Raw genomic sequence first — 25,587 nt, forward strand, 5'->3', positions numbered from 1 at the left:
CTACTTCTGAAGGCTAGTTCGGTTTTAACGTCCACAACGATAGGACAAATCAAAACGTTCGACATTTATTTTTTAATAATATAAAAAACCTACCGCGAGATGGCGCGGCGGAGTATATAGCCGTTTCGGGGTTGGGTCCTGTGTCGATTTAATAAACGACAAATAGTTTGTTGTTGTTTGTGTTTGTAGGGTTAATAGGTTGACGCAGTGCGAAGGCGTTAGTAATCTAATGACGCATTACTTCGATTGAGTAACCAACAGAACCACTATTCTTAATGAGCCAAATTAATTAAAAGGCATAATAACGTATATCAATTGTCTGTTTTGCATTTATTCTTTCCTATTTTAAATACTCTTAAAACCGAAATTTACAAGGGTGAAGCAATAAGCCGTTCGTGTTTCTAGACCAGAAAAAGCTCATTTAAAAATGGTAAGTAGGTATTCTTCAAAAATGCGTACAACAACCTAGAAGCTTTGGTTAGACTTAGATATAATCATGTAATGTACATAGAAACATAGCTTAAGCCCTATATATTTCAACTGGTAGACAGGCACAATGTGTGTAGGAAAACAGAAAGCCTGTGTTATAAAGATTGGCCTTGGCCGCCATGCGAGGTTAAATGTGTCACATTCAATAATATCTCTCTCTGTTTACATTAACTTTTCACCTTTTTCAAACCAGGCAAACTTGGAAGAAATTTCAGTCGGATTGGAAAGATTGATGACAGAGTTCTTCCACATTTCAACAGGCAACAAACGAAAACGAGAAATAGGTATAAACATTTTATATCATTGTTATTTCCACCTCTACTTTCTTGCCTGTGCAAGACGGGTATTTTTTGCATGCACGCATGCGATCTTTAAAAATCGGCAAGCAAAACACGTACATTTTCAAGTCACATTAGTAAAACTTACCAAATTTGTTACGTATTTGATTCATAGTTTAATGAACATATGCCCACAATGGTAGCAGCGAAGACCCTTGGGCCCATTACGCCTAGTTTATAGGCAAACACGCTAAGCAACCCCGCTACAGCACTCAACTGGTTTAAATTATGGCATGCATGACCAAAAGTTTTTAAACAAAATCGCCATGTACCTCCCATACTGTGCAGACTGGTCACACTGTAAATAATATTACAACTACCCAACATTTATCCTCTGGATAAATATTTTTATACAGTAACTCTGAATATGTTGGCTAACGGTTACTAGGAACATCCAAACTGTTTGTCACAAATATTCTTTAGTCTTAAAGGTGAAATAATTTTAGCCTACCTTTTAATGCTCATTAAAATATCACTAAGTTTGGTGCACGGTTGGTTAGCGCGCCAGCCTGTAATCCAGAGGTAATGGGTTTTAGGCTCTTCGCCGCTACTATTGTGGGCAAATGTCTTTGAACAAGACACCTAATGACTATTGTTCCAACCCAGTGGTCACTAATAGGTTGTCCAAATTATCAGCCACTCATAAAAAACTGAAAAAATCCCCCAAAAATACTCACCCACAGAGTGACATACTTGGTAACTCGTAAGCTGGCACGAGTTGTATGAACACCCATGTTATAACGACTGTTGTTTTCAGGCCACGTGAGGATAAAGTAAGTTACATAATTACATTCATTCGTTCAACTTATTTACACAGAGGAACAATTGAACAAATTTGGAAACCAGAATGGATCGTGGAAACACTGTCTTGAAATATTCACCAAGACTGGAAATGAATACGTTATGATGTATTGTTTGTCTGTACTTGAGGTAATGCTAGTATCTATGAAGGTTCATCTATTGTGTTGTTAAGAGTAAATCTGGTGGTTGTTATTGTTAACACTTTTGGCGCCGAACAATTGGTCACTTGGTGTCGCAATAATTTTGGATTTTATTGAATTTTAATAAGGCACAAATTACGATTGAAATTTGCAATTACGCAACATGAATCCAAGAAACAGTGACATATCATTGTTTTCCTGTTTGTCTCGAAGTGAAACCTTACTACCAATGTATCCATATCTTCACTATTCGTTAGACTCGAATGATAAAGTATTGGACAAAACAAAACCTCACAAAATCATAATTGTAATAATCAGACACTAAATCATTGAAGTCTGAACCATTATCCGGTAATTATTTTAGCAGCGGCAGTAGCAAAAACATTGTAAAATAGTAACATTGCGTAAATATATTCATGAAATCGTCAGAAACAGCTGATCGTAGGATCACAAGCTAATTGGTAAAAAGTAAAATAATCTCAAAGCAAACGTTCACATCTGGAACGGTTTAAAACAAGCGTACATATATATACATAGTTTACTATTGACTCAAATGCAATGTGGCACTTGTAAGTTGTTGTAACAAAGAAAAAGTAAAATGTATATTTTTGTGTAATGGCACTGCAAGCGATTGTTACTAATTCGTAAATATACTATCAATGGTGGCGGAGGTGTTAAGAACCCTTAACAATGTGGTTTTAAATAAGATACTTAAGCATAAAAACTAGGATACTTAAACATCTGGTAATTTCTTATTTTGACATTATGTTTGTTAGTATATAAATACAGGCTATGTAATACTTAACCAATGCGGGTAACCATAGTTAAATCTACAGGAAGTTTATTCATACCTCATCACCACGCCTACACTTAATTACTTATGTTATATAGGGTGTAACTGTAGAGATTCTATTTTTGTATTGAAATATTTTCTCATTTATTAGATAGGCTATAGCATGTATTATATAATATATATATATATATGTTATATGTATGGTAGGTTGGGGGGAGACAGGACACGCACATAATATTCAAATATCCAGATTCCTGACCATGTTTTAAAAATTGACAATGATTTATGTGAGTTCTGAGAATACAGTTTTATAATTCTTAAATGTTCTTTGTTTACTACCAAATGAGAGGAGAAAATAGAATAAAAAGGTGTCCCATCTTTCCCCACCCAACTATATATACATATTGATATTATGTATATATTGCAATCTTTATATTCTTTAATATTAGAATTTGGTGAATAAAATGTGGTTGGGCTGCGATCCAAATACAAAGGGGGAAATCCGAAGAAGTTTAAATCACATTCTTCTTGTACAACACAAAGTGAGTCATGTAATGTAAATGTACATGATCTAGTTCAATCTAAATCACCTAGATTTAATGCAACTCTATATCTAGTTTATTTTTTAATTGTCCGATAACTTGATTATTTGCACTTCCTGTGTTAAAACATAGGTTATTATTGCTACCAACTGAAAAAACAATGAATTTGCTAAATTAATTATAAACCATCATAGACTACAAATGATTTAATATTATATATATATATATATATTTTTTTTTTAAGTTAAGAATCAGTCCACGGCAATATGAAAAACTTTTTACTGTTTTATTTATTCTTTAAATCATTTAAACTGTTTTTTTTATTAGATTTACTTTCCTCCTGTTTTGTGTTTAAGTTCCTTTGGTTTTTTGTATTATTAATTTTTATTATTTCTATTGTTCAAGTGATTTTTAGCGCAATACTTTTCAAAATCACTCTTTCCATAACTTTATTTTTTATTTGTTTTTATTTGTTTTTAATTTTTTTCATCATTTTTTTCGTTTTATTCCTAGAAAGTTCCAATGTTTATCACAAACAAACTCGTCAAAGTCATCGTTGACATCGGAAGATCAGATTGGCCGATGTTTTATCCCGACTTTTTCTCCGGACTCCTCCAGCTTGCATCCTCTTCAGGAGGAAGCAACACTCGTGCTCTGGGACTTATTGCTCTCAGGATCGCATCGGAGGAACTCGCATCACCTCGGGAGGATGTTTCTGGTCAAAGGAAGGAAGAATTGAGGAAACTTCTCCTCCAGCAGGTCCCGGACATGATCGCCATCATCACAGGTGAATTGAATTGATTAAAGCATGTTTGTCATACCTATATCTCCCATACATCATAGCCAAGGGCGAGCAGTAACCTCATTCCTATCCAATTCAACTACTACCTGGTTTCTGCCACCCTTATGTTGTTTTAAATTTATTCCTTTAATCCTGGCACCTTAGAATACCTTGACATGGCAGTTTACACATATGGCAAAAGCAACCACCATATGCATGGGTGTATTTAGCAATCTGGTGTCTGGACCTCCTTTTTTGTGATAATAAGGCTTAAAATAACCCTGTGTCATTAGGCCTCACATCTGCTTTTCATACGATGCATAAAATGTGTGTAAAATTAGGATTTTAGTTAATAAATTCCAAGATATGCCTCAGATAGCATAAACTATGTTTTTACAGAATCCCTTCGTATTGAATGGGAAGCAAACTTCAGGCAATTCTCTCACGTCAACAAAGCCACGCCTCCCCCTTCCCCAGGATCCGGGGAATCAAATCTATTTGATTTGTTTGTATTCCAAGGAGATTCCCTTCCCCATATAACCACAGTAAACATTCCACCACATTCACTCAGTATTATGACACACGCACTAGAGTGCTTATGCCAATTGTTCAGGTATTTTGATATTATTATAAATACAATATCTTACTATTTTTAAAATCTTTTTTTTTTAAGATTCGGAATAGTGATTTTTTCAATGAAAAAGCGGCATTTCCGCAATCTTGCATTTCTGTTAGGTTTTTCATAAAGGTTTTTAAATCAACAAGTTTGTTTGGATATTTTTTATTGTGCCACCACTCTAAAATATAAATTAATAATATAACTTTTGTGACGTACTATTTGGAAATACTGTATTTTTACAATAACATTTTTAAGTACGTACCAACAAATAACCCAACTATAAAAAATTGCCAACCATTTTTGTAGCAAAAATCCTAAAAAGCACTGATTTTTTTTTAATTGTAGAAATATTTTACTTTTTCGACTTGACTTAATAATTTGTAAATTTTTTGCAACTTTTCTAAAATTTTTAAATTTTTAAATTTTACTTAATAATTTTAAAATTTTTTGCAACTACTTTAAAATTTTTTTAAAGTTTTTAAAATTTTTAAATTTTTTAAACTTTTAAATTTTTAAAAAACTATTTTTGCTTCTTAGCCATAAAACTTATTTGATTTTACTAAGCTTATTTCCCTTTTGTATTGCAGCTGGATTCCTCTTTCTACCAGCATCACTCCAGATTTACTGAGTGTTGTGTTTAGATATGCAAGACTTGGTACAAGTGATTCCTTGCAAAACTCTTCCAGGCAAGATAGTGCATTTATTAAAGCTTGGCTGTTAAACACTACGCTCTAATACAACAACATTGCATTTATAGGTGGTGTTTTTTCTACAACTAAAACGTACTGATTACTGACTTGCGACTGGCTGATATCATTTTTTTTTCATTGGTACCGATATTCGTATAGTTTTAGTAATACAGATTTTTTTATAGTTTTACTAGTACAGATATTTTTATAACTTTACTAATACAGATATATTTATAGTTTTACTATTACCGATATTTGACATTTTAATAGTTTTACTAATACCAATATTTGACCCTATTGCGAAACATATTAACCGATCAGTAATATTCAAAATCAATACCTGTATTTAAGTATTGCAAGTTATAAGAGAGAAATGGTTGATCTGCATGTTATTGGGTGTCTGGCGCCGTAGCACAGTTGTTTAGCGCTTAGCGCGCACCTGCTTAACCGAGAGGTTTTGGGTTCAAGGCATGTCGGTGCTACCATTGTGGGCATAAGTGTCCTTGGGCAAGACACTTAACAGCAATTGCTTTAACCCAGTGATCACTAATCGGTTGTCCAAACTACCAGCCATAGATGAAAAAACAGAAAAAATTCCCGAAAAAAATATTTACCTAATGAAAAAACAGAAAAAATTCCCGAAAAAATATTTACCTACAAAGTAACATACATGGTAACTCTTAACCTGGCACAAGGTGCATAAACACCCGTGTTATAAGTTATAACAACTGTCTTTTTTCGGCCACGCGAGGGTAAAGTAAATTACATTCATTCATACATTGTTAAAATACTCTTTATCCCCAGTGGATTAACATTATCAGAGTTGGGTTGCAAAGCAATGATGTGTGTTAATGAACTGATGTCAAAGAACTGTGTTCCTCATAACTTTGAAGAATATTTAGTTAGGTGAGTGAATAAGTGTCTGGTAAATGTAACATATGCTAAATACAACGCCTAAATCTTAGGTTGCAGGGAGTAAAATTTTTAGTCGTGAAGCTTACAATGTAGTTTTACTGAAAAGAACATATTTTTAGTAAAAAAGAACATATTTATTGGTAAAAAAGAACATATTTTTTAGTAAAAAAAAAATATTTTTTTAGTAAAGATTAACATATTTTTTTAGTAAAAAAAGAACTAAACTTGAATTTTTAAGTGAATAAAACATGAATTTTCACAGGATTTTTCGTCAAACATTTCACCTACTGCAGCAACTTACCCGGGGTGACAACCCAAGAGAATCCCTCGATAAATTGGATGACAAGTAAGTATCACAAATCACAATAGTAAAAAATAACAAACTAAAGTACTTATTTTTAACATGCGAAGAAAGAATAGAATAGCCTTCAATTATTACATCTATGTTGCTGCAAATATTTAGAAAACTCTGTTTTCATTATCAATATCACTGTTGAAGAAAATAGCTAAAAGATTAGGAAAAGCACCATCCTCCAGAATACCTGTCTGTTTTTATGCCTTATTTAAAAAAACAAAAGAGTTTTTTTTGTTAATTTAAAAAATACTAATTTTTTTCCTAATTTGAAAACTTATTTCCAAAAGACTATGTTTTCATTATCACTGTTGAAGAAACTAGCTTAAAGATTAGGAAAAGCATTGACCTCAAATTATAATGCTGTCTGTTTTTATGCCTTAATTTTACAAAACAAAGCAGATTTTTTGTTAATTTAAGTGATTTTTTTAATTTTAAAACATTTTTCAGTTATTTGGAGAAATTTATTGAATTCCTTCGTCTGTTTGTAAGCCTACACTTCTCAAGGATCGCCTCAAACCAAAGTTTTCCTCTCCTACAGTTTCTTACTCTTTTGTTTAAATTCACGTTCCACCAGGTTGGTCAATAGTTTATATTATCTACAACCATTTTAGAAACCTTTCTTATCAAAAGTCCATTTATACGAAATTTTCTTTTTTTTTAAGTTTAAAAATATAACTGTCTACACTGCTGCATATTGTCACAAAAAATGTAAAAAAATCTACCAAACACAAATTGACAAAAGGGATTTTGTCTGGCACCGTAGCACAGTTGTTTAGCGCTTAGCTCGGACCTGTCTTAACCCAGAGCTAATGGGTTCAAGGCTCGTCACAGATACTATTATGGGCATATCTGTCCTTGGGCAAGACACTTAAAGGCAATTGCTCCAACCCAGTGGTCACTAATGGGTTGCCCAAATTATTAGCCTTACATAAAAAAAATAAAAAAATTTCAAAAAATAATCACCTACAAAGTAACATACTTGGTAACTTGTAAGCTAGTTTGAGGTGTACTAAACAGAACACTCATGTTTATCGACTGACTTTTCCCGGCCACATGAGGATAAAGGAAGCTGCATGCATTCATTCATTTTGTAATAGTTAAAACCTCCTATACTTCAGACTTCACACGAGCATTACATCAACTGCTTGGATATCTGGGAGATATTTGTGGATTACGTAACGAATACTGCAGAGAAAAGTAAAGAAGACAAAGAATATGTTTTGACAAGGTTGTTGATGCATTGTTACCCACAATAAAGAGTTTTTTATCGTTTTCAACTGTTATCATTACTGTGTATTCTCTATTGTTTAAGTTTATATATACTAGGGCGGGGAAAGATGGGACACCTTTAGCACATAATATCCAAATATCCTAATAGTGTTTTAAACAATTAACAACAGTATATGGGAGTCGCAAGGATACGGTTTTAAAATTATTTGAAAGTTCTTTGTTTACTAAAATAAAATGAAAAAGTTTCCCATCTTACCCCACCCTACTATATAACAACTTTATAAAGTTTTCACCCTACTCAAAAATTTTGAAACTTCACTCATTTTTACAAATAGTATATAAACCCAATTCCAAATAAATAAAAACTTTAATAAAATAATTCAGATGCAAACTAAAGCCCTTTTAGTAAAATTAGCTGTTTTTATAATTTGCTAAATCTTCCAGGTACAGGGAAGGTATGGTGTTGTTTTCCACTTCTATACTTCAACATATACAGTTTCGATTCAATGCAAACCATTTAACTGAACTGGATGATGGAACTATGGACGATAATGTATGTCTTTACCATTGATGTTATATGTGTTATTTTAAACAATTTTTTGTATAAAAAGTTTAAACAGTTTTTATATGTAGGTGATATAATTGTAAAAATTTTACCAGAATTTTGAACCTTGCTTTAAAACAGTTTAAATGTATTTTTAGTTTTTTTTTATAGTTTTTTCAAGACATATGATGTGAAATAAGGTATATAGACAGTAGAAGTTGTGCTAATATCTGTTTATTATTAAATACATGCAGGGCCACACAGAATGGGAAATGTACTTGATTGAAAACATTGAACTTATTGCGAAAATTGGAAAATTATTTCCTAATGAAACAATCTCTTTATTGGTGAGTTAAATACATTTTGCTTGTTTTTATCTTAAACATGTTTTTATTGCTTTTTACTGTACACTACATTTGTAAATTTAAAAGAATTTTTGGACAAGACACTAAACATACAAATCATTTTTTTATGAAACTACATACGTGATAACTAGTGAGCAGGCATGGGTGTATAAAACAGACCACCTGTAATTTAATGACTGTCGTTAACTTGCCATGTAACAATAAACAAGGTACATATGCCGTAACTTTTAACTGGGCTAGAGGTAAATGAAACAGAACGCCCGTGTTATACAACTGTCGTTGTCTTGCCATGTAAGAATAAAGAAGTTACAAATGTGTTACCAAAGCAGGCACGGGGTGTATGAAACAGAGCATCCGTGATTTAACGACTGTTGTTGCCCTGCCATGTAAAAATAAAGAAGGTACAAATATGGTAACTGAGCGGGCACGAGGTGTGTAAAACAGAACACCCGTGTTCTGTCGACTGTCGTTGTTTTGCCATGTAAGTATAAAGAACTAAAAGAAGTTACATATGGGTAAATCTTAAGCGAGAACAAGGTGAATGAAACAAAACACCTGTGTTCTACAAATGTCGCTGCCTTGCAATGCAAAAATAAACAAGTTACATATGTGGTAAAACTATCTGGACACAAGGTGTATAAAACAAAACACCCGTGTTCTACAAATGTCGTTGCCTTGCAATGCAAGAATAAACAAGTTACATATGTAATAAAACTATCTGGACACAAGGTGTATAAAACAGAACACCCGTGTTCTACGACTTTCGATGTCTTGCAATGCAAGAATAAACAAGTTACATATGTAATAAAACTATCTGGACACAAGGTGTATAAAACAGAACACCCGTGTTCTACGACTTTCGATGTCTTGCAATGTAAGAATAAACAAGTTACAAATGTGGTCACTAAGCGAGCACAAGGTGAATGAAACAAAACACCTGTGTCTACGACTGTCATTGTCGTGCCATGTAGGAATAAACAAGTTACATATGGGGTAAATCCTAACTGGACACAAGGTGTATAAAGCAGAACATCCGTGTTACACAACTTTTAATACCCACCTCGCTAGCAAGAATAATTTACATTTATTTATTGAAACATCCACCACTAGTACCCAATATTAGAGGAAACGGCATCTTTGTACATTGAAACCAACTGGTCCATGGTTTCAACATTAGATGTGAATCAACTACCAAGGTTACAAAGGTCTATGAGGGACCTCGCTATGTGCTTGCAAGTAAGTAGACATTCGTATATATACTTTGTGTTAATATTTATATAGTTGATGATATTTATACAGTTACCTACTGATATGCAATATTATGGTTATTATAAAACATAGCATTTAAAAACATGGCTAATAAAAATTAGTTTTTTTTCTCTAATGTTATTTAATGGCTGTATTTTTAGAATTTTCATCAATTTAAACCTTAAACGCAAACTGGTGGATGTTCCAGTTAAAAAATGTAAATTATTTCTGCTAGCGAGGCAGGTAACAACAACTACTGTAACACGGTTGTTCTGTTTCATACATCTCGTGTCCGCTTACGTGTTACCCCAGGCATAACTAAATCATATTTAAAAAAAAAATGCAAAACATGATTAAATCTTAAAAAGTAAAGTACGGGGCGTTTTGAATAAATGATGAAATGTGATACGGTTAAATTCAAACGCAAACTGCTATAATGCTTTTAACGCCAATGTATTTTACTTGTTCATATATTTTTAAAACTTTTTAAATCATGAAATATATTTGCAGGCGTTTGGCCGAATATCTGAATTGTTTCTCGCTGAGAATTTCCAGGAACATTTTCAAACCGCGTTAACATTGATACAGAAGTAAGTCGGTTATTAAATATATTAGTTTCCTCCTAATACATAAATGTTTTTTAAAATGTTTGCTACAAAATGGTGTTTAGTGCATACATGGTGTTTTAAAACATCTGCACCTATTTGTAGACCATTCTGTAATTTGGTGTTTACATTAAAATTATGAAATGAATGTTGACCGAAATGCAATAGACCAAATTTAAACTTTCTATTTCCAATTAACACTAATTTTTTGTACTAATTTATAAACTTTGAAAAAAATCTGGCAATTTTATGTTTTCTGATCTAAAACAACCAATGTTTCGTCTGCTATAAATATATTATTTTTGAGTATTGATTTTTAAACCTTGTTTCTTGTTTCAGATTTCTAACCATTGCTTTATTTGGTTGTAAGAATCATTTATATCAATCATCCAATCTCCCTCCTGCTGTTGTGAAAGATGCTACTGCGGTGTAAGTACATTATATTATTCTGCTTTCACCAAGCACCGTATGTGTACTTACAATAAACAAACAATATAATGCAGTCTATGATGAAAAACTACTTTTAACTTGCATACAATTTTATAATAAAGTTGTATAATAAAGTTATACTAATAAACTTTAGTAATATTAACGCTAATATTTTCTTGCATGTTAACGCTAATATTTCAACGCGCCCAGTGCAGTTGCCAGTTGGTTAGTGCGCCTGCCTCGAACCCAGAGGTAATAGGTTCAAGGCTCGTCGTTGCTACCATTTTGGGCGTATCCTTGGGCAAGACACTTAACATCAATTGCTCCAACCCGGTGGTCATTAATGGGTTCTAAACTATTAGCCACACTTAAAAAAAAAAAAAAAAATCCCCCCAAAAAATAATCACCCACAAAGTAACATACATGGTAACTCTTAAGCTGGCATGAGGTGCATGGACACCCGTGTTATAATGAGTAATGACTGTCGTTTTTGGCCACGCGAGGATAAAGTAAGTTATATACATTACATTCACATTCCCCTTTTTTCCCCCAGACAAGCAGAGGCGCTCGCTTGCTTACAACCCTACACACACTGGTTGTCCCAGTTATACAGTGAAGCACAACATGCTGGGCATTCACAAGCTCAACTATCCCAACTGCTCAGTAGTTACATGGATGTTATTGTGCCGGTGTTAAGCAAACAGGTAAAGGTATAATAATTGTTTAGTTACCAGTGTTGTAGTTCCTATTGTATAGTAGGGTGGGGGAAAATGGGACACTTTTTCATACTACTTTCTAGTTCTATTTGGTAGTAAACAAAGAAGATGCAAAAAATTATAAAATCAATTCCCCACCCATAAACCGTGTTTAAAATACGCAATATGAGCCAAAGGTATCCCATCTTCCCCCACCCTACTATATCTAATTTATATGTGTGGTGCCCCCTTCCCAATCATGTACATTATGTTCTGCCTCAGTGATTTTGCCTTCTTCCTTTTTCTGTCTGGCCTCCTGTCTCACCTTGTTGGTCATTCATTCTAAACATGTTCTTGTGTTGTGAAGTGCTGTTAATAAACCCAACTACTAACTTTAAAGTAAATGATTTATATCTAAGATATGAATAAAACAAACCAGCTACTATATGAATAAAACTGTACTTTATGTGTGATTTTCAGTTATATACTTTTCAGATACATATTTTACAAACAAAATATCATAGGTGTAAAAAATATTTTTTTCCGTTTTCAACATTTTAGTTGAAAATACCAAAACCATTAGAGCTTTCATTACTTTAAATGAATGATACATAAACATAACAGCTTTAATATTCAAGCAATTAATCCCAGGTACCGGACAAAATCAGTTTATCATCAGCACACACCTTGCTTTCGGTGGTTACCACAGTGAGAGCAACATTCCTTTCACAATCACCTGCGATACAAAAACTTTACCATGATGTCGCGAATGGCTTGTGCAATAAACTTCCAATGAAGGTGAGACCTGTTTGTGATTATGTGTCCTTGTCGAAGACGTGGGGTTTAAGTCAGATTTGCCCTATTATTCCAACATCAGAAATATATATATATGTTTAACTCTATAAGGGTGAGGTCCTTGGGGGGTTTAGACCAGATTTGCCCCATCACCCCAACATTGAAGATATTGTATATGCATGTTCAATTCTATAAGGGTGAAGTCTTTAAGGACCTGGGTTTTGACCAGATTTGCCCCAACACCCCAACATTAAAGATATTCTATATGTTTGTTCAATTCTATAAGGGTAAGGTCATTGTCGAAGATGTGGGCTTTAAGTCAGATTTGCCCCATTATCCCAACATTAGAAATATTATGTATGCATGTTTAACTCTATAAGGGTGAGGTTCTTGTTGAAGACCTGAGGTTTCGGCCAAATTTGACCCATTACCCCAACACCCAGGCTTATAATATGTACCTTTTATTCGCCCAGTGTAACTTTGTTCTTAACTCTTTCCAAGATGTGTTTGACAGACACTAAATATGAATTGCTTTAACCCAAAGGTCACTGATAAGTTGTAAAGTTTTTACCCATAAAAAAAGTTACCCACTTGCTTACACTTGTATTAGCTTGTAAACTAGCACGAGGTGTGTGAGACAGGTCACCTTTGTTGTGTTGTAACAAGCCAATAACCCTGCTACACAAACTCAAATAATACCCTTTTTGTAAGGTTACTATTACTATTATGCGGGTAACAAGTACTCACATATTTACTTGTAAGAATGAATGAATGAAACTTACTTGATCCTCGCGTGGCGGGAAAACGACAGTTGCTAAACACGGGTGTTCTGTTTCATACACCTCCTGCCAGCTTATGAGTTACCAAGTATATTACTTTGTGGGGAACAAAACTAGCACGCATAACGCCATAAGCGAGTCATCTGCGGTAGGAGGTTGGTTGTTACTCGCATTATGTGAATAAAGAAAAATATGGTGGAAGGACACTGGACAGTTTATGAGTTTTTTTTACTGTTTTTAGTTGGTAAAATTGCACCATAAAGTATGAGAAATTAAATTATAAACATGATTTAACATTATTGTACTAAAATAAGCCAACTAACAAACTGTTTAACCTTAACTGATGACCATGCAAAATAACGCAGTTAGTGAATTACCAAATGACGACTTTATGCGAATCGCTATTCGCATAAATATTTTACCATGCAAAAAGCGTATAAGTGCCATTAAAAAAACAAACCTGAATTTGCTTGTATTATTTATTTCAGACGCAAAGCCTGATATACAGATCCCTGTCAAGCCTCCTGTTGTTTCCATGGCCCAACACACCAGAAGCTGAACAAAGCTGGCACGAACGTAGTGAAAATCATAAAACTTTTATTAAATCCCTGCTTGGCGAATATATGTCCCTCTCCAACAACTTATCTGCTTTACAAACTGATCATAATTTATATGAGAGAGGTTAGTTTATGTATTCCACAAAAGTTATCATGCTGTTTTCTTGCAAAAAAATAATTTTATGTTCCAATTTTAGTCCAAAACAGTGGATTTTAAAATATCTAAATTATGTTCAAGCTGGTGATTTTAATGTCATCTTTCACTTTTAACAAATCTTATTAAACAAACCAAGATTTCTGACAATCTTAGGCACTGCCATTGGTAATAACTAATAATACTTATTTTCCTATTACTATTAAGAACTGCAATAACATTAACTGTTTCTACAATTGTTATGTTAGCTATTATTGTTATACCAGATGTGTTTTTTACTAATTACCATATTAATGTAATGCCCCAGTTTGTAAATACATAAGCTAAGTTTGCGGGCTCGACATCCATTCTTAATTACATACACACAACGACTTCTTGTTTTGTTTTATACAACTTTGAACCAACTTTCAAAATACTTTTTCCTCACCAGCAAAACCCATGATACTTATTTTCATATTTTGACTGAAACACAGCAAAACATCATTTCTCCCCTTATCGTTAAGGATAATAACTATGTATAAAAAATACTTTACCAGCAACAGTAATACAGTACTTACATTTTTTTTTGGGGGGTCATGACCCCCCCTTTTAAACCCCCAAATAAATTTTTTATTAAAATATAAAAAAAAGAATTTTGAAAAATTTTTGGATTAAACCCCCCCCCCTTATTTTTTTCTGGCTGCGCCACTGCTTATGATGCTTATACAATCTTAGGCATTGATAATCGTAGTTATTTCCATTACACGACTAATACAAAGAAAAAGCATCAATTCTCTTTAAGAGTCTTTATCACTACTCCTGATATCTATATACCGGCGCAGGCGCCGTGGCATAGTGGTTAGCACGCCTTCCTGTAACTCAGAGGTACTGGGTTCACAAGGCTGGACGTTGCTACCATTGTGGGCGTATGTGTCCTTGGGCAAGACACTTAACGACAATTGCTCCAACCCAGTGGTCACTAATGGGTTGTCCAAATTATCAGCCATACATGAAATAAAAATAAAAAAAAATCCAAAAAAATATTCACCCACAAAGTAACATACATGGTAACTCGTAAGCTGGCACGAGGTGTTCAACCCGTGTGATAACGACTGTCGCTTTCCTGCCACGCAAGGATAAAGTAAGTTACATTCATACATTAAATTCCTTTTCTTCAACAGCAAAACCAGTGATACTCCGTGCAGTTTTAATATTGGATGGTGTGGTTGAAGCTGTAGCAGATGAAGCTTCAAAATCTCGTCAACTTTGTCATTCATCCATCGAACAATGTATCACCATTTCACTGCAGTTGTTTCCTATTTATATTTCGCATCCAGGTGATTACAGAAATTTAGAGTAATATTATTATAAAAAATTTTAAGTAAAAATATTATTAGGTTTTCAAATAAAAAGTCCCATTTAAAAGTTATAGTAATATTATGTAAAAATTATTAGATTTTTTATCTATAGAAATTATTTGCTACAGAAGTGATTTGTGTTTGTTGTTTTTGTGCTGGTTGGGTTAAATTCATGTGCCTTGTGTTCTTCAGTTTTGCATTAGAGTGTGTTTTATTTTTCTGGACAGATAACATCTGTGTATGTGTTTTATTTGTTCTTGTTGAGGTTTTTGTAGGTGTGTGAAATTTGCGTTTGTTTGATTTGTGTTGTTTTACTTGTGTTTGTTTCTATTGTGTTAACATTTTTATGGTTTAAATTTGTTGTAGGCCTAAACTTGTATGTTTGTTGGCAATGGTTTTAACATATAGTAGGGTGGGGGAAAATGGGACACTTTTTATGTGTTTTTTTTTCTTGTCACAGTTGGTGGTAAACAAAGAACATTCAAAGAATAATAAAATAGTACCCTTACGACTCCCATATACCGCTGTTAATTGTTTAAAAAACAATCAGGGTATTTGGATATTTTGTGTTAAAGGTGTCCCATGTTACCACAAAGTACTATACAATAATTTTTCTTAACCCTCCAACAGACACAGTGGAAGTCCTGATGTCACTTTTCCTTCGAATATTTTCTGCCTTACGTCGTCAGATCGGGCCCGACTCGATAGCGAGGACCCTTCAATCGTTTCTCACTACTTTTACGCCTGAACGATTACAGGAGACGATCCTTCATGAGAACGCAGCTGGTGTGCGGGTCGTGGAAAAGTAAGTCAAAATTTTTCCAATTTTAGTTTTTTTTGTCGCTGATTAAAATCCAATCTCAATAACAGGCTTGAATGTGATATATTTTTGCGGATTATGTGTTAAAAATTCTCAATCTGTATTTTTTATTCTTTATATTTCTCCCTGAATGTATTACCTTGTAAATCTTAATCTTAAATGTTATAGCTTTTGTTTTTTGTTCAAAAAATGCAATATTCTTATTTCTTACACCTTAGTTTTTATCTTTAACCTTAAATGTGAATGTCTATGTTATATTTTAAGCAAGAAAACTCTTAAGGTGGCTGTACACAGTATCCGGCATGCGAATTCGCTTGTAAAGTCGTATGCAAACCCATTACCGAGTTCCGCATGCGGCAGCGAAATCTGGACAAAACAGACAAAACGGACGAATTCCGGATACTGTGTACAGCCACCTTTAGTTATATGCATACAAATTATTCCATATAGATTCATAGAAATTCTTGAACTGGTAATCGATGAGACGGGAAATGCGTTCAAAACATTCACACCAAGTATTATTGTGTTTGCTGTGCAACAAATATATCCTATAGTTAGCCAGGTGGGTAGAATCATATAAAGATATGGATATAGAATAGGCATATAGCACGACATGAAAAGGTTCCATAGTCCCAAAACCAAGCATATATCGTTTAAACCAAACAAAAGGAACTTTAAATATAAAAGTTGTCTGATGCCGGAAAAAGATAAAAGCTTATAATGACATGTACATCTAACAGAAGTAAACATGGTATGGTTAAAATCTTTGCCTGGGAAAAAATATCAATTAAAAACCGGAGCTGCAAAAATAAATGGAGAAAAATTTAAAAGATCATCCTGAACATCTTTTTACTCCTTAGCGCGAATCCTCGGATGTCAAGGGACCTCTCTTCCATCTGCTGAGTCATGTTTTATCGCGTCGTCATCGATATTTCTTCCCGAGTCCCGTGTTAGCATCAATGCTTCAAGATGGATCAGTGAATTCAAGCAAAAGTGGAACTATTGCCCATAAACAGCAATTTCTTGCCATCATGACGGTTTGTTTGATATTTTGATGTTTTTTGCAGAGACTGACGATGCCATTTAGGCAAATATATATCTCTAATACTAAAAGTGGCTGGACTTGATATTTGTCTGTTGCGTGTACAGATACAGAGCAGCAGCAAGAAATAGAAGAAGCTTTTAGTTCACAGCTATAATCTATTATTGTGGTCCTAGCGGTAATACGGTCACTGGGATTAAAATCTCGTATGAATAAATGAATATGAAGTTTCTCAATCGTCAGGCAATGACTGTCGTCTGTTGCATTTTTGTGGCACCAGATCTTTTGGATGATATAGTTTTGTTTTTATTTGATGAAATAGGATACATATCCGTCGCCACAACTGTTTCTTACCCTCCTATATTTTATCTTTTAAATTAGAGTTTTCGTTTTCTAATGACAGTTTGGCAAAAAATTATTAGGCAAATATATATCTCTAATACTAAATTCGGCCTGGACTTGATTTTTGTTCGTTACATTTTCATAGCACCAGATCTTTTGGATGATATAGTTTTGTTTTTATTTGATGAAATAGGATACATATCAGTCGCCACAACTGTTTCTTACCCTCCTATATTTTATCTTTTAAATTAGAGTTTTCGTTTTCTAATGACAGTTTGGCAAAAAATTATTAGGCAAATATATATCTCTAATACTAAATTCGGCCTGGACTTGATTTTTGTTCGTTACATTTTCATAGCACCAGATATTTTGGATGATATAGTTTTGTTTTTATAACATGAAATAGGATACTTATCAGTCATCGCAATTTTTTATACTTTTCCTTTTACTCTTAAATTACAGTTTTCGTTTTATAATCACAGTTTGGCAAAAAATTCTCAGGATATTTAGTATTTACACATATAACAGAGAGCGGTTTACTATTGACCCTATAGGAGAATTATATTTTTATAATTTATAACATTATGTTAGAACAACCATATTCTATTCTACATTGGTGAGGTTCTATGGTGAAATACTACATGGGTTATAAGATTGAGGCCAGAGTTGGTCCATTACCCCTACACCCAGGCCCCAGCGTGCTACCATATGGGCCTGATGTTCAATTAATAAAAATGTATAGGGCGACATAATTTAAACATAAAGTTACTACTTTAACAAAAAGATAATATTTAGTGGTTTTACTCTTGTTTGTTTTAGTTAATCTTCTCACCCAATATTTTAGGCATTTGGTCAATCGTTCTTACAATCTGATATCAACATTTTTAAACAAGTGCTTGACACGTTGGAAGATCTTAACTCCAAGCAGAAGTTATACGAGAAGGTAGTTTCTATTATGTTTAAGCTCTGAACGAGTGTAACTTTATCCTCGCGTGTCCGGAAAACCACAATCGTTATAACATGGGTCTTCTGTTTTATACCCCATGTGCCAGCTTACGAGTTACCAAGTCCAAGTATGTTACTTTTTGAGTGATTATTTTTTAAGAATTTCTATGTGTGGGTGATAATTTAAACAACCCATCAGTGACCACTGGGTTGGAGAGATTGTTGTTAAGTGTCTATCCCAAGGACACATATGCCCACAATGGTAGCAGCGAAGAGACTTGAACCCATAACCTCTGGGTTAGAGGCAGTCGTGCTAACCAACTGTGCTACGGCGCTGGACGAGTGGTTTATCTTTTGTTTAGTGAAATTTGACCTTCTGTAATATTGTATTGACAAATGAATAAATGTGATTTTTGCCTGCTAACTGTCAATTTGGATAACCTATAAAGATTCTCTGGTCTATAGGAGAGTGCTCTAACCGCTGTGTTACAGTGCTAAATATAATATATTATTTACATAAATTTTGGAAAAAAGTTTATTAATGTTTGTTTTTATTTTTTCCAGTTGTATTTCATGTTATCTGAAGAAGGAGTTTTATTCCAGTTTGTCAACGTGTTAATACAAGCTTTACTTAACAAGACTCATAACCTACTACAGGTAAAACTACACAGAACACTATTTTTATTCTTTATGGGTGAGGTTCTTGTCAAGAACCTGAGATTTAGGCGAGATTTGACCCAATACCCAACACCCGGAAAGGCCAAAACACAGAACACTAAAATCTAGAAAGCAAATGATTTGTGGTATTAAATATAAGGCAGGATTAAATTTAATATTAAAGTAAAACAAACTATTGAAGTAAAACAAACAGAAAAGGTGCATGATTTTTTGCCACTCGATTTAAAATGCTATGTAGTTTAGTACTATTTTTTTGGGGAAATTTACATACCATTTATTCTACTAAATTGTAGTAAATTCTACGTATCTAACCCTTACATAATGCGTATATAGTTGAACGATTTTTGTTTAGTGAAATATAGTAAGGATCTGGAGCTACGAAAATGTCACAGACAAAATATTATTTAAATGGTAATAAGAGACTGTCGATACTATTTAGGCAAGGATTTACGATACCTTCTCTTATATACCATATGGTTGGATTTGATTTTTGTTTGTTACATTTTCGTAGCACCGGATCCTATTTATGCTACCTACACTATTTTAATAATAAATTTATAATGTTGCATTTAAATTTCCAGGAAGAAATATGCACTGCAGTGTTCAACATGTCCAGTGTTGACCTGGATTATTTTCATTCCAACTTTCTGCAACAATTCCTACAGCATGCCGAGGGTGTGACTGCTGACCAAAAACATTCTCTCTACAGTGCGTTTAAACCTGAAAGGGTGAGTTTTTTTTAATTTCGCTTTTGTGTTTTATCGTCTGATGTACTAATGTTACTGCTGGGCATAATGTAATGCTTTATAAATTGCTACTCTAATAAAAACAATAATTTTATTGCACAAGCATTTTTTACCATCTGGCTAACACTTTTCTTTTTGTCCTTTTTTTAAATGTTGTCCATTGTTTTTTCACGTTTGGTTTCATGTTCTGATGTTATCTTGACGCATGGCAAATGCGTTTCAATAAATTAAGGTTGTTGCCCAAATTTCAATATATATGTTTGCAGTAACTTCCAATCAACTGAAATGTCTGCACTTATTTAACATTCTTTAATAATACATTAACTCTGACATAAAGATCGCATGGCATGTCTCATTGGGCCTCACCCATACAAAGTAGAACCACCAATCATATTTTATTGTTGTTTCTCCCAACAGGACGCGCCATCATTTACAAGTCGACTTCTTTTATTTGTCAACGATTTACGGTTTTTCAAACTTTCCAATTCAAGTTTACCCGAAGGAACTGTTCAGTTTTAGTCTCTCTGTAATGTTAAATTATTGCTATCACTATCTACCTATTTATTATGTTGCTACAACTTAAAAATTTTAGACAAATTTTAAAATTTACGGTAAACAATATGTTGCCTTTATGTTTTTTCTTTTGCACTGTTGCATGGAAAGTAATGCATTTTAACATTTGCATAAACTTTCATTTTTTCACCAGTGCCTTGATTATTGTATTCTTCTCATTGCAATCGCGCATCTATGTCATATTGAAGCGACAAGCTAAAACATCATGCAGTTAACGTGCAAGTACATTGTTGATGACCAGCTGTTATGTATTGCTTAGCTTACCACTATGTACAGATACAGAGCAGCAGCAAGAAATAGAAGAAGCTTTTAGTTCACAGCTATAATCTATTATTGTGGTCCTAGCGGTAATACAGTTACTGGGACTAAAATCCCGTGTGAATAAATGAATGTAACAAATAAATGTACAGTTTCTCAAGCGGCGGGCAATGACTTTCTGTATAGCAGGGGTGTTCTTTTTTATGTACCTCGTACCCACTTACGAGTCACCATACTAGAGCGAATGCATAAATCGACAGCTAAATGTTTTCATGCGCATTTAAATTACCGAATCAGAGAAAAATTATTTATAACATAACAATAAACTTTCGTTTGCATCCCTTTTAACAGAGCAACAGGTGTTTCTATGACTGTGCCCTTTAAATCTTGAACTGAAGTGTAAATAATAAATTCCCCAACAGCGATCTGCAGATTTTTTTAGTTACAAATTTGTTTAACTTATGTTTGTACAAACGTCTGGCCACTAAAAATGCGCATAGCTAGGGTTAATAATTACAGCCAGGTTGTGGTGTTTGTGTGTTACTTGTTGAGTACTGCATGTAAATTTTGCGTTGCTAGTGCCGTATCGGATACAACTTGTGAAAAGTTGTTGGTTGGGCAATATACTTGCGATGCCCCAATTATCGATCCAACTACCCAAGAAATAAGGTAACATAACTATTCACTGTGAACTATTGGTAGAATTTATTTTTGGGGGTTTTGTTTTTGCACACTTTTGTTTCTATTAGAAGTTTAACTAAAGAATATTTAAACATAAATGGCTCATTTCTTGCTAGGTGTAGCGACCACGCTTATTTTCTTTCAGTTAAATGTAAATGTGTTTTTACTGTAAGCGAGTTTTAACAACTGTTGTTTTGTCGCTATATTCTGTCTTTTCGTTTAAAATGTTTCTAAATCTTTGCTACCAGAATCAAATAGACAAATAAAATTTACTATTATATACATACCTTGTTTTATGAAATGCATCATTTAACACTCTAATTGGAAAGTTTAAATTTATTTCAAAAAGGAAAAAAGAGTTGTCAACCAAATTTTTGTGTGGATAAAATCGGTTTCTTGCAAAAGTTTTTATTAACTTAATTTTGTAACACAAAGCTTTATTATTTTTAAGTGGTTGTGCGAAGAATTCGTCAGCTAGAATTCCATGTAAACCTCTCAACCAAATTGTTTGCAACGGAAAACTTTATAATGGTAGTATGGTAGGTAGCCTATAATATTTGATTGTGCTAACTATTTATTCCTAATTTAATCAGTTTTTTTTTGTAAACAAAATGTGGCATATTTCAGTTAATCTGGTAGCCTATTCCCAAATGTTTGTCTAGTTGGCAGTGATTCTTTTCATAAATTTACTCGAGCTTTCTCAACGGTGCATGGCCAAGCCACCAAGGCACGTTAGTTACAGATATAGGTATCAGTTCTGCCTTGCGCCTAGGATTTCAGCCAGATTTGGCCAATTACCCCAACACCTGGAGAGCCTTTTATGCGACTGGTATCCCTCTATCTTATTGATAAAGACCTGTTGATATTTTTAAATTATTAAGTCACTAATGGGCTATGGGGGTTTGTTGATAAAATACAGGTTCTTACTCTGTGCCTTTATGGAGTGGTTTCATACGCATTGATTGTGCTTGTTTACAAGTTACCAAGTATGTAACTTTATGGGAGTTCTTGTGAAAACTAACTTTCCATCACCCATTCTTCCCATAACATCAATGTTATTGTTATCATATACAGATAGGATTCTATAAAGATGTTCCATGTCGATTTACAAACGGTTATTCCTATATTGTTGCACTTGCTTTATCTTTATTTCTGGGTTGGCTGGGGGTAGACAGGTAAGTTGAGATATTCTGATGAAATTTTCCAAGATGTTCCACTATTTAATTTAATTAAAATTGTGTAGCATATAAATGTATATATATATGCATAGAAACTATTTATCAATTAAACTGTTTATTTTATTTTTATGTAAAAAAATGTATATATACTTGTTTTACCGTGATGTATACACCCAAGGTAATAATTAAGTGTATTCGTATATACACCATCATGTTAGATTTTTAACTTGTAATAATGCTTTTTCCGTATTTTTCCCTTCAGGTTTTATCTCGGCTACCCAGCTATTGGTTTGTTGAAGTTATGTTCGTTTGGTCTTTGTGGGATTGGAGCATTGGTTGACTTCCTTCTTATTGCAACACAAGTAATATATTACTATTATTACTGATACATAACTCTCAAAAAATTTAAAATTAAAAGTTATATTTTCACTGAAACAAAAGTTAGCGAGTTATTAAATTATTTGTATTAATATATCATATGTATAATAATTTTAATATATGTATACTAATTTTGGTTCTGAGAATTAAATTGATTAAAACAGCAAGTAGACCAAATACAGTATTGCTGATGTGACGCGTGTAAGCAGAGATAGTTAATGACACATTTCTATTATAGAAGTTCAGTTCTAAAGTTTACTGATTAAAACAGTGCAGAAAAATTCATTGTGACGCCCCAGGTTTGACACCCATGCGTTTTCATGGCCCTAAAGAATATTTGAGCCCATGAACACACATGGGCGCAAAACCTCTTTTTACAATAGTTCAAAAGTAAACATGTATATCAAATATCAAGTGTAATAAAAGATTAATATATTAATTTATCTTTTGGCCCATGAACACACATGGACGCCAAACATTTATTTACAATAGTTTAAAAGTAAACATGTATAGTGGGGTGGAGGAAGATGGGACACCTTTAGTACGAAATATATAAATATCCTGATCGTATTTTAAACAATTAACAATGGTCTATGAAAGTCGCGAAGACAAGGTTTTATAATTCCTTGAAAGTTTTTTGTTTGCTACCAAAATATACGAGAAATTAAAATGAAAAGGTGTCCAATCTTCCCCTATCCTACTATATATCAAATATCAAGTGTAATAAAAGATTAATATATTGATTTATCTTTTGGCCCATGAACACACATGGACGCCAAACATCTTTTTACAAGAGTCTTTTGTACATTAGTCCGGAAAGAAATTTGAATATCAAGTGTAATATAAGAATAATATATTAATTGTTTATATTTTTGAACACAGGTTCTGCTTCCCTCCGATGGATCAAATTATGTTATTGATTTCTATGGACCAAGACTTGTGCGATTGTTTGTAAACAATGATACTTATTATTGAACAATGTTGTCTTTGTTATCACTGTACTGTTGGTTATGAACTCTCTAATTGTTTTGTCTTTCAATTTATTTTCTTTTTTATCATTGTTTTCTTTTATGACTTTAACTTTGTCCGTATTACATTGAAATAATTATCTGCTGTGTAACTATGTTACTGTTAGTGGTTAAACTAATGTATAATTAGAAAAGTTGCATTTGAACCAAGCTGGCTTACATGTTAAATGAATGAATGTAATTACTTTATCCTCGCGTGGCCGGAAAACGACAGTCATTATAACACGGGTTTACACCTCATGCCAGCTTACCAGTTACCATGTATGTTACTTTGTGGGTGATTATTTTTGGGGGGATTTTTTTATGTATGACTGATAATTTAGACAACCCATTAGTGACCACTGGGTTGGAGCAATTGCCGTTAAGTGTCTTGCCCAAGAACACATATGCCCACAATGGTAGCAGCGACGAGCCTTGAATCCATTACCTCTGGGTTACGGGCAGGCGCGCTAACCACTATGCCACGGCGCCGGACATGGCTACAGACACTGGTGTTTGTTGCCAGCAAAGCTGATCTATTGAATGATTTTCAAACACTCATGTTAATAAATGAATGTAACTTATTTATCCTCGCGTAGCTACAGTCAGTTATACAAACACAATTTAATGGAATTTATTTAAGTGCCAGTAGTGCAATGTGGAAAGTATTATAGTGCAGCTTCAGCTCAAACATTGGTTTCTACAACTTCAATATTTTTGCGTAAAATGTCATGGCTTTTAACTTCACTAGAATATCATGCAGATCCACCAGATCAACAATATGGAGCAGTCTTTTCTGAGCTTCGTTTGTTGAATAAGGATTGCTGTAAAAAGTAAGGTGTGAACTACACGGCATATGTAATAATAATATTATTATAACAACTTTATTTTTCTCTTTGATTACGATAGCAACTATTTGGAAGAAACTGGACAAGGGACTAAACAACAGTTGTTCTTACAAGTAAAAACATATGTATATACAATTTAAAGAAAATAAGCGTGGTTGCTCCACCTGGCAGACGAACAAGCCATTTATCTTTAATTATTATCAAGTTAGTCTTAAAATGTGAATGTTACTGGCTTTGTTTGTTTGATATTATGAAAAAGGGTAACATACAATTATTTATACATTTTACACTTAACCCTATACACATAGCATTAAGCGCATGTTTGCACACATTTTGTACTTACAAATTCCAACAACCGGTAGCATGAATTTAACAACTGCTGTTTTGATACTATTTTTCTTTTTTTTGTAGCTTTAATTATTTTGATCTTTGCTTTTGTAGTACAGTTAACTACATGAAAAAAATAATTTTGTTTTACAGACCTTGCTCTCCACATATTCAGCAACTCAAAAAGTTGTTCTTGTTCAGTTATTGATTTGTTTGAAATTACATCATGTATGTTGGGTAGTTTAAGCTTCATACACAATCTACTGAACTCATCTATAGGACAATGAACAGCAATGTAATGCATCATCTTTGTCAACAAAACTTCTGCAAATTGTTTTACACACATTAATTTAGTTTGGATTTGTCTTGAGATTTGTACTTAGTATTAAAGGACAGATACAGTATTGTTGTATGATATATCACTCTGGCGCTGTGGCAAAGTGGTTAGCGCGCTAGCCTCGCCGTGGTATAGTGGTTAGCGCGCCTGCCTGTAACCCAAAGGTAATGGGTTCAAGGCTCGATGCTGCTACCATTGTGGGCGTATGTGTCCTTGGGCAAGACACT

General features: G+C 33.5%; 3 protein-coding genes across 3 annotated transcripts in view; 2 read left to right on the top strand and 1 right to left on the bottom strand.

Moving 5' to 3' along the window:
* Positions 1-162: 162 nt before the first annotated feature.
* On the top strand, positions 163-20,588 carry LOC100187212 (exportin-6). Its single transcript, XM_018813274.2, has 27 exons — positions 163-430; positions 683-773; positions 1,645-1,757; positions 3,011-3,103; positions 3,617-3,890; positions 4,284-4,497; positions 5,091-5,189; positions 5,997-6,098; positions 6,370-6,453; positions 6,910-7,036; positions 7,581-7,690; positions 8,137-8,245; positions 8,491-8,583; positions 9,712-9,837; positions 10,360-10,439; positions 10,794-10,883; positions 11,437-11,587; positions 12,230-12,376; positions 13,641-13,833; positions 15,024-15,179; positions 15,831-16,005; positions 16,471-16,582; positions 16,881-17,057; positions 18,249-18,347; positions 18,914-19,006; positions 19,609-19,755; positions 20,191-20,588. The coding sequence occupies exons 1-27, from the start codon at positions 428-430 to the stop codon at positions 20,290-20,292; spliced, it is 3,360 nt and encodes a 1,119-aa protein (XP_018668819.1). The 5' UTR covers positions 163-427; the 3' UTR covers positions 20,293-20,588.
* A 365-nt stretch (positions 20,589-20,953) lies between these two features.
* On the top strand, positions 20,954-24,019 carry LOC100176981 (TM2 domain-containing protein 1-like). The gene is made up of 5 exons (XM_002131814.5): positions 20,954-21,273; positions 21,737-21,824; positions 22,360-22,460; positions 22,726-22,825; positions 23,724-24,019. Exons 1-5 carry the CDS (start codon positions 21,095-21,097, stop codon positions 23,814-23,816), a joined length of 561 nt encoding a protein of 186 aa, XP_002131850.1. The 5' UTR covers positions 20,954-21,094; the 3' UTR covers positions 23,817-24,019.
* A 441-nt stretch (positions 24,020-24,460) lies between these two features.
* The window catches only part of LOC100178535 (leucine-rich repeat and death domain-containing protein 1-like), an 11,215-nt gene continuing 10,088 nt past the window's right edge, over positions 24,461-25,587 (bottom strand). The window contains exons 13-14 of the mRNA XM_002125231.5: positions 25,179-25,347; positions 24,461-24,672 (exon numbers count right to left, since the gene is read on the bottom strand). Coding sequence (XP_002125267.3) covers positions 24,549-24,672; positions 25,179-25,347 — 293 coding nt within the window. The 3' untranslated portion in view covers positions 24,461-24,548. The remainder of the gene's footprint in view (positions 24,673-25,178; positions 25,348-25,587) is intronic.

Source organism: Ciona intestinalis, chromosome 9 (assembly GCF_000224145.3).
Source record: "Ciona intestinalis chromosome 9, KH, whole genome shotgun sequence".
NCBI lineage: Eukaryota > Metazoa > Chordata > Ascidiacea > Phlebobranchia > Cionidae > Ciona > Ciona intestinalis.

Excerpts from the sequence above, each read along its gene's own strand:
- LOC100176981 (XM_002131814.5), top strand. The coding sequence starts at position 21,095 with ATGCGCATAGCTAGGGTTAATAATTACAGCCAGGTTGTGGTGTTTGTG. Across the intron at positions 22,461-22,725 it reads GGTTGGCTGGGGGTAGACAG|GTTTTATCTCGGCTACCCAG; the intron begins GTAAGTTGAGAT and ends TTTTCCCTTCAG. Across the intron at positions 22,826-23,723 it reads TCCTTCTTATTGCAACACAA|GTTCTGCTTCCCTCCGATGG; the intron begins GTAATATATTAC and ends TTTTGAACACAG.
- LOC100187212 (XM_018813274.2), top strand. Across the intron at positions 10,884-11,436 it reads GTGAAAGATGCTACTGCGGT|ACAAGCAGAGGCGCTCGCTT; the intron begins GTAAGTACATTA and ends TTTTTCCCCCAG. Across the intron at positions 15,180-15,830 it reads TATTTATATTTCGCATCCAG|ACACAGTGGAAGTCCTGATG; the intron begins GTGATTACAGAA and ends ACCCTCCAACAG.